The sequence below is a fragment of the Halichoeres trimaculatus genome, unplaced genomic scaffold (assembly GCF_033239565.1).
Source record: "Halichoeres trimaculatus isolate MK-OKI-2021-1 unplaced genomic scaffold, fHalTri1.1 fHalTri1_scaffold_17, whole genome shotgun sequence".
Classification (NCBI taxonomy): Eukaryota; Metazoa; Chordata; class Actinopteri; order Labriformes; family Labridae; genus Halichoeres; species Halichoeres trimaculatus.
In genome coordinates, this window is record NW_027437195.1 from 23210705 (window position 1) to 23219842 (window position 9138).

The 9138-nt window shown below is 37.6% G+C and overlaps 1 protein-coding gene across 2 annotated transcripts; it reads right to left on the reverse strand.

Annotated features, from left to right (window-relative positions):
* Positions 1-1665: 1665 nt before the first annotated feature.
* Positions 1666-7779, reverse strand: crip1 (cysteine-rich protein 1). 2 transcript variants are annotated; one of them, XR_012599771.1, is made up of 6 exons: positions 7591-7754; positions 3943-4037; positions 2447-2504; positions 2062-2106; positions 1843-1917; positions 1666-1795 (listed from the first exon to the last, which is right to left on the reverse strand). XR_012599771.1 is itself a non-coding variant. In XM_074691717.1 (5 exons), exons 1-4 carry the CDS (start codon positions 7628-7630, stop codon positions 2066-2068), a joined length of 234 nt encoding a protein of 77 aa, XP_074547818.1. In that variant the 5' UTR covers positions 7631-7779; the 3' UTR covers positions 1666-1917; positions 2062-2065. The 2 variants fall into 2 exon arrangements, 1 of the variants encoding a protein (XP_074547818.1); XM_074691717.1 differs by having other exon boundaries at positions 1666-1917; positions 7591-7779.
* Between the last annotated feature and the right edge of the window lie 1359 nt (positions 7780-9138).

Here is a 9138-nt window from a genome sequence, read left to right on the forward strand (position 1 = left end):
TTTTCCTCCTGCTGGCTGGACATAGCACGTACGTCCATTTTGGTTCAGCTTTTACCTCCCTGATCCTCTAAGGTTGATGGAACAGGATAAAGCACATATATCCTAACATGATGAGACATTAAAGCAGTGACGCTGAAAAGCATGTTTATTGCTGACATGGAGTGCACAAGATGCATGAATAAGTCACATATATGTTTTAATTCACAGCAAATTTCATTAAATTTCTCTAAAAGCCTTAATGCCAAACATCCTCCGCATGTTTCCCTCAGTGTCCCTGGCCTTGGTTGGGGTTTTCCCTGCGACAGCGAGCGTCTTTGTTTCAGAGGAAAAAGGGTGACAGCCAGACCAACAGGCACACTGGCTGTGTGTTGGGTTTTGTTTGTGTCTGTTGCCACAGCAACAGTAAGGCTACGATGGCAAAGGCACCGGCAGAGGCGGACGGCTGCTACGTGATTCACACACACACACACACACACACACACACACACACACACACACACACACACACACACACATGCAGACAGAGGGAGGGTGGCCTGGCAGAGGAGCCCAAAAGAACGAAAGATGAAGCATCTGGTGAGACTCAGGGAGACCCCAGCTGTTCCAAACCACGACCCATAATGCACCAGCATGAGCAGGGCTGACATCTTGATTATGCTGTGATTAATCCTCACTAATGTTAAGAATAGATGTGTTTGTGACACAGTGAGATGTTCTGTTCAGGATCAGCTAAATGAAACCACCGAGAAGACTAAACGTTTGTTTTTGAGCCTGGAAACAGATGGAAAAATAATCTGACTGTGAAATCAGTTTCTGGAGATTTCAGTTGGATTAATCAATTCTCCTCTGTGGATGGACTCTGCTCAGCTGTCATGCAACTGCAGATGTTAAAACTTCCAATTTTTTTCTGGCACTGTAATTTATCTGTCACTGCAGGAACAGTAGAGGTTGCCACAGTCTGTGCCAAATTCAGAATTTTGTTTTATTTTTCTTCTTCCCTTTCCATATTGTTACTTTGTGAGTTTGTTTGTTGGTTTCTGACTGCATCCTTGTACCATAAAGCTCTACATACCAGTCTTCTTCAGATTTTTCAGTTTGACGATGTTGCATCTTTGTGTTTCATGTTTCTTGTTTTCTTGGTTTGCTTGTTTCTCAGGTTCATCCTTTATTTTTTAAAAATGTATTGTCTTTTCTTCATACTTTCTGCATTTGTATCCTTTACCTGCACACCTTGGTAATCAGGGCAGACTATTATGTCAAGCTTGGCCCACAGAGCATCAGCTGCTCTTAACACCAGCCCCATCAGCTGTTTACATCTTCACATCCAATTTATCTGCTCCCTTTGAAACCACTTGAAAAATCCACCTCCACCCCCAGCTCCTCCTTTTATGCTGTGTCTAATTTCACCAGTGTCATATGTATTTTTACTGGTGTTGACTCTGTTAAGTCACCCCATGAGTCTTTGCTGCTCTCCCTGCCTTGGTTTTTCATGTATGCCAATATAAGACAGGGGAGGTGTGCTCTTCCCACCCTAGGCTTTTTCATTCCACTAAATAAAACTTATTGCATGCTAATAATAAATTCTTTTTGAGGATACAACACATAAAATTAAGATCATGAAACTCTACAGAGACTCTACAGAGAATCCAGAAAAAAAACACACCATAAATTTAAAAAATGTTTATTCAGATTTTTCCACCTTAAGAAAAGGAAAATAAAACCATTTCTTGCTTGTTTACCATGAGAATATACAATCCATCTTTACAAAACAGAGATCATAGACATCAGATACGACACACGCATACACAAAACGCAGCTTCTGGTGAGAACACAGGTGGTCTGATGGTTATTATTACTAGGACTTGTGTGACCATGCTGGCGCCGTCGGTCTGGTTTCCAGGCAACATGTTACTGCACCTGATGATGAAGCAGAGAAAACACACGTCAAGTAGAGTGAAGCAGGTGGATTTGCTTGGAGTTGGACTGTGGGTTTTTGTTAACAAATGAGATGTAAATAAAGGAAATAAACCGAGGCATGCAAATGACTTGGTGAAGGTTTACCTTTCTAGTTGTATGTGTGGCTCTCTGTTCCACCGTGTCCAAATCCTGAGGGGAAAGAAGATTTTTTTACATCAGTAAAGTGACTTTTACTCCAGGAATCATGTTCCAAGAGAAGGTGTCCCAAAATGCAAAACTCTACTAATCATGTCGGCCTAGTAACTGTATCACTGAGTTTGACTATCAGATGATAGCGTGCATAATGACAAGATCATTTACAGCCTCAACATAAACAAATACAAAACCTAACTCTAACACAGGGAATGGCTCTTGGCAGAATGCCTAATAAGCAAAGGAGTACGCCATCATTGTTGCCAGGTGAACTCAACGAGGTCACAGTGAACCTGTTCGTAGCATGAAAAGAATTATCAGAGGAAGACACACTCACCTTTAGGTCCAAACAGGGCACCATAGCAGGGTTTGTGACAGTATGGCTTGCCGTCATGCTACAAGAAGAAAAGACACATGAGCGATGTTGTTACATAAATACAAAAACACACATAGAAAATAAAAGGGTACTAAGATAAAGTTAAATAAATAAACAAATAATAATAAAACAGCTATTGTATGTGTTTTGAGCCGATCCTGCTTCTAATTTTTCCAAACAGCCTCAAATAGCTGACTTTGAAAGACTTTCTTTCCTTTTGAAGACGTACCATCTACTCTGTTAAAAGTGTGATCAAACACTGTTCAAGGGAGCACTTACATTTCTACTAAAAACAATTATCACCTCTTTTACTTCTTTTAATTTTCTTACTTAACCTATTTTTAATGGCACTGCTTGAGCACAGGGTGTAAAATTAAATGAGGTTACAGGTCACATTACCTGTTCCCCCCATTACCTTTAATTCTATAACACAAAGCGGATGTTAAAGAAACTTTCAAGAATATTTTTTTCTAAACATTAATTTTTTCAGGAAATTATCTCCATTATGTACATATGTTTCTCTTTTCATTTTTTTTTCATACATTCTTTTTTTATGTTTTGCCATTAGCATAGCAGTCCATCATCCCTGGGTAACATTTTACTGTTAGCTTGTGAGTTAGCAAGCAAAGCCAATTTTTTTTAGTTTTTTTTTTCCAATCCTTTTTCATGGTTTGGATAAAATTTGAAGTTTATGATGTAATTAGCCAACTCTGCTTTCTCAAACTGCACTTCTGTTAGCTTCAGTGCGAAAGCAGCTGGGGTAATATACTTTTGAGGTGTTATTTCATTTTGTAATACTTAAAAGTATCATCTAGTCATCTTAAATTTCAAAGGGACAATTGCAACAATATCCTATGATTTGAGACAACTAGCTTACTCTTAACCTTCATTGTTAGCTTGTGGGTTAAATTAGCATGCAGAAAAATACAGTAGGAGGTTCGGCATAACTTTATCATATGTTTGTTGAATACTGTTCTACTATATGTTGTTTAATAAATGTATCTAACTCTCATTTGATTTTGGGCCATTAGGTAACTCTTCCTGTTATCTTACCTACACTAAGGTGTTAGCCCTCGGGCGGCTTAGCTATCAGAAATTCCTATTCACCACTAGCCAAATGTTTAAGTATTGTAAATAAAGTAGACTGTTAGCTTGTTGGTGAAGGTAGCTAGCACAGCAATGTGGTAAGTGGTGCTGTGTAACTACTTCAATTTATATGTAGTGGACTTATCTTACCATATAATTTGGGCTACTAGCTGTCTTTAATCTAAGCTACACTATGGTTAGCTTATAAACTGTGGTAGCTAACACTGAAATACAGTACAAGATGCTTTAAAACCTCTTAAAATTTGTGACAGATAATCTTAAGCTTATGGTTTTGGTTCCATCATCTCTTGTGGGTTTGACGGCTCATTAGAGGTTTTACATAATTGATGCATTAATTCCAGTAGCCTCACCTCTGCATGTGAGCCTGCTGACAGTGTCTTGTTGCACTTCTCACACTTCAGACAGGGCCTGTGCCAGTCCTTGCCAAGTGATGACACTCTCTCAGCTGCAAAACAAACCGAGAAGCAAACATGAAAACCACTTCCACTGAAACCTCCACCACAAAGAGAGCTTCTGTAGTCTGCAGAGGGTCACAGGGTCACACATGGATCTGGTCTGGTCTGTGGTTCAGCTGATGAGTCTCGCTAAAGTATGATTTCATTGAGCTGTATCAGTTGTAGACAAATAAGATAATGTCTTTGCAGATAACTTTGGGAACATAGTGGGGGTGTGGCACTCGGGCAAAAAAGAGGACTAGCTGTCCCAGGGGAATCACCCTTCCTGCTTCATAAACTCTGATAAAGATGTTTTTATCTGGGTGGATCTGCACAGACGCCCTTATAGAAGACTGTAAAAGTAGGAGGGTTATTCCAAGTGTTGGATCTTAGATCCAGCATATGGACACAAGTTAAGATTATTTTTAAGCATGATACAAGTAAGGCATAGAATCGTCATGCAAAACTGGATTAAAAGGTTGATTTATCAGAAAGTGCATGAGGTAAGCCAGGAAATGTTGAAATAAAGAAGCATCAACATGATCTAAAGTTGTAACTAATGCACAAAACTGTACAACAGGCTAAAGAAAGCTAGAACAGAGTGTGCATGTATGGAAATAATGTGACATGATCTGTTTTCATGGTCTGCAAACATTCCCACAACACCAGGACATGATGCATGTCTTCCTAAAAATAGTCTGATCTGGTATGAGATTATGCAACAGCCAATGGAAATGAGCAAAAATACTCAAAGGCGAGGTCAACTGAAGAGGCTTGGGGCATGAAAACATTTTTGTGAATTCGGGTAATAATTACAGCAGCTGAGTTAAACCATCATTTGAAACAGACTGTTAGTTTGTCCAAGCTGTAATGTAAGATTAACTACAGAAGAGCTTAGAGTGCAGCCTGGCTGAGCTGGGAGATGCTCATGAATGTTTTTATTGTGTTGTATATGGATTTGGTGGAGCATACTTTAGTGCAAGGGTTGTTCATTTTATCTTTGATAAGATTAGAAATGAGCCGCTACAGCCAGGCAGAAGAAAAATATGATCTGCTCTCCCATCAACTCTCACTTGCTGAGTCAATAAGGATGGAGTCCAAAATACATAAACATGAATGAGAATGGAAAAACACTTCAAGGAGGAAGCTGATCAGATATTTGCTTCATTCCTTTCCATAAAAAAAACAAAAACCAATTTTAGGTCATAAGCTAGTCTACAGCTTGAGTGACTGACTTAAATGACATTTTCAAAGAAACATTAAATAAATATTTAACAGTAAAGGTCTATATAGTTAAAACAGTTAGCTTAGCCTAGCAAATAAAACGAAAAAAAGAAAATAAAAAGAGCTAGCCTGGCGTTGCTAGCCAAATACAATCTCCCTGTATCTAGAGCTCATTTTTTTAACCTGAACTCCACAATTTTCTGAAGTTGTTATCAAAAGCTGACAAGTAGATTTTATGACCTACAAATGAACAGGTAAGGGATGCTGTTTCACAGTCTCCTGAATCTAAATGTGCACAGTCAGTTAACAAGTCAGTAAGATAAAAGCTAACATGTTACATCTAGAGAAATTCTCCAGATACTTTATTTTTGTTACTGGAAGAATGACACTTAAATGTCTGATTGTGAATTTGAAGATAGCCTTTTGTTAGCTAGCTTACTAGCTTGGTTTTGAACTTAGCTTAATGAAAGCATATGATAACTTAGTTAAAACCTAAATCTCTCTAAAATTGTATCTTAAGTTTGATACAAGTAAACTAGTTTCTTTCAGGATATTAGGAAATTTATTTTTTTTATTGCTAGGTTCAAGCTAGAAGACAATTTGCTTGGCTTGCTAAAAAAGCTGGAGAAGGTGGGAACAAATTGTTCTGGCTTTGTCCAAAGACACTTTTATTGCTTCCTAGTATTTATAGAACACATTAAATACTGCATTATTGTATTTGACTGAACTAACATAAAACATTCAGAGCAGTCAATGTTTTTTCTGTCTTTTGCTATGTTCTATGCTGTGTTTCTGGAACTGGACCAGTTTCCTCCTCCTCCTCATTCACTGAAGCAGCAGAAGCCTGATTGTTTCCATCTGAGAGCTTAGAAGCATTAAGATGGATGGGCAGCAGAGACAAGGAAGGGGTTGGACAGTGCGGTCATGAAGTGTGTCCACTGACTGCAGAGTGGAGTTTATAACAGAAGCAGGAAAATTACAAGACTTTGCTTGTTAAATGGTACAAATCTGTGTATTCCAGAGGAGAAATATTAGGGGAGCTTGTCCTGGCTGAAACAAATCACTCTGCTTATTTTGGCATGGAAGGAGAAAGTTTATCCTTACAGAAGAAGAAATGGAAGCATGGTTCAGTCTCACGGTCAATTCATCTGACTGACAGACCAAAGACTTGGCTCTGTATCTTATATTGGCCTGGACCTCAGAGTGCCTCTCAAGGGAAGATTTATTCTATTGCAGATCTGAGATGCAGGATACGTGGTAAATAGATTAAGAGGAGTGTAAAAATGGAGCTGTCCCCTTTCTCCCTCCTTCCTCCGGAAACAGTAAATGCTCCTTGCTTTGATAGCATCCTCATAAGACAAGATTGATGCATTAAAAATTTCTCCATTGAGTCGTTTTTGCAGTAAAACCTTTTAATTCTAAGTATCTTGATTGTAGATAGCTTTATAGAGCACATTGTCTTTTTATAAGGCTCTGCAGAGCTCTATAAAAATCTGCAGACAGAAAGATTAAGGAAACAAAATTAATAACGGCCCATATATTTGCTCACTGAGTGTTTCCATATTCAGTCAGAGCTACACATAATATAGTCAGATCTTCATTTTTTTATTGAAAATTTTAACAATGTGCTGAATTTAGATCACATATACATACTCTAGCAATTATGTGGCCTGCTTATTGTGCAAAACACTCCCTGCTAGTATCATATTATTACATTTCAGGGGCATTTTTTCCTTATTCACCAGCACAAATATCCAAAAATTAGCTTTATTTTCTAACTTTTATCACAGGTTATTTTAAAATTAATCTTTTAACTCCATACAATCTATTTGGGAAAAAAAAGAAATATATAACAAATTATTATTATTATTATTATTATTTTTTTTTTTAGATTTTCTCCATGAAACATTAATACACGGGATAACATATTGCTCATAAAATTAGCTTAATTTGTTTCCTTTATGTTATTTTTACACGTTATTATTAGCTAAATGTTGCACGAGCAACTTGATGAGACCTCTGCACGTGGGCTTTGGCAGACCCTTTTTTATTTTTAAAGTAATTTCATTCAATACTTATAAAAAAAACTTTCAAACTCAGACAGCTAAACGTTTAACACGAAATTTTTATCTTTATTTTTTTCGGTTTCTTTGTATTTCATTAAATAAGCACGTTTAGAATTCGTGTTTAATGTCAAGTGTCTGTCATTCAGTTTCCTGTTTCCCCATATATGTTGAATAGACGCTAAATGAACCAGGAAATGTTCGCACGCGCCTAAAACACAAAATCAGTTAAACGAAGAAGAAGAAGAAGAAGAAAACACAAGGATGAAAATCTTACCGAAGTAAACTTCCTTTGCGCACTTTGGGCACTTAGGCATGTTGATGTAGATGTGATAGATAACCTGAACCGGGGAGAAAACGGTGCAGCAGCGGGTATCCTGAGGATGAAGTGTGACTGCAGCTGTACAGACTCGTCCACCTGTTAGCTCAGACTGACCACGCCTCGATCTGAAGTGCAGATGTGCGCTCTCACTGTATTTATAGTGCCGAGGAAATAGTTCATCTGAAACTTTTCTCTCTTTTTTTCAGGGTGGGAGAGGCTTAAATCAAGTTTCTGTGATTGTGCATGCTGACAGCATCATGTTAAACACTCAAGGAATCATGATAAGTATTGTATGGTTTTTGCTGCTTGCAGCAGTATTCCCAAACGGTCATTTTAACCTAAAGAATGTGAGATCTTAAAAAAGTGATATTGAAATAGTCCCACTTTTAAAGTTCTCGCACTAATTTACAAAGAGGAGTAATATCTGTGTTTTTCTCTGCTGAAAACTACTTCTTGAATTCATTTTGCAGTAAGGGTGGACACTAGAGCTGGGAGAGAGATAGAGCATCCTTCCATCCACTTTATCAGCAGAAATAAACATGTTGATAGCCTGGTACAACAATATGTCCTATCTGGGAGGGATGATTTCTTTTTTTAAATTTAGAATTAATGCTGTCAATTGATTAAAAAAAGATTAATCGAATTAATCACATGTCTATTTTGTGATTAATCATCACCCAAAATACGAGCGGCCAAAACACAACAATACTTTTGTGTTTCATCCTAAAACTGTTGCTGTGTAAACTGTCCCTGAGTTTACAAAGTTTGATTAGCGCTAAGTGACAATTGAATCCATTACCTCGCCTCCTATCCTGTAAAAAGTTGTCCTGAACAAAGAAAAAGTTGAATAAAAAAGAAAACTGCTCTCATTCATTTGCTTACAAAACAAATATGCCTTGGTAAGAGTCACATCCTTACAACAGTGGGTGATGGTGCTCATGGGAAACAGAGTCTTTACCCAAAAAAATATTAAATTATAAAATTATATTTTTTGCGTATAGCACTCATAGAGCCTCTAAAAGAATGAGCTATGAAAGCCTTACAAGTCTCAAATGGATCTTAATTATAGGTAACGTATGATAACATTAAAATTTGATTAAGTTTAGTTCTTTATCCAGAATTCTACTATCTTTACAGCTCTACCAGAATCCCTTTGTAGAGTTTCCCCTTGTATGGTTAAATATCATTTTTTAAGAAGGCAGAAGTACAATTTGAACTTGATTTAAAGATGCAATGAGGATCTGTTTTAATTGCACTCCCTCGCCACCTTGTGGCCTGGAGTCTCCGAACAGGTTTGTAACTTACTTTTAGTGTGGCGTGTGTTTGTTTTGGAATTAAAAGGAGATCGGATCGAAACAATTTTTTTTTGTTCAAGACAACGCTTTAGTGGATAAAACGCGCTGAGGTAAGGTATTTATCGGTACAGTTATGTGGTTTGAAACGTGACATTGAGCCGGCTATATGTTGGCGACATCGTCAGCCTAACCTAACCCTGTCCTGCCA

What these genes read in the sequence shown, in the direction of transcription:
- crip1 (XM_074691717.1), bottom strand. Translation starts at nt 7,630, where the DNA reads ATGCCTAAGTGCCCAAAGTGCGCAAAGGAAGTTTACTTCG. An exon ending in CGCAAAGGAAGTTTACTTCG is followed by an intron (nt 4,038 to 7,590) that starts GTAAGATTTTCA and finishes TTTGTTTTGCAG; the next exon opens with CTGAGAGAGTGTCATCACTT. An exon ending in TGCCCTGTTTGGACCTAAAG is followed by an intron (nt 2,107 to 2,446) that starts GTGAGTGTGTCT and finishes CTTTCCCCTCAG; the next exon opens with GATTTGGACACGGTGGAACA.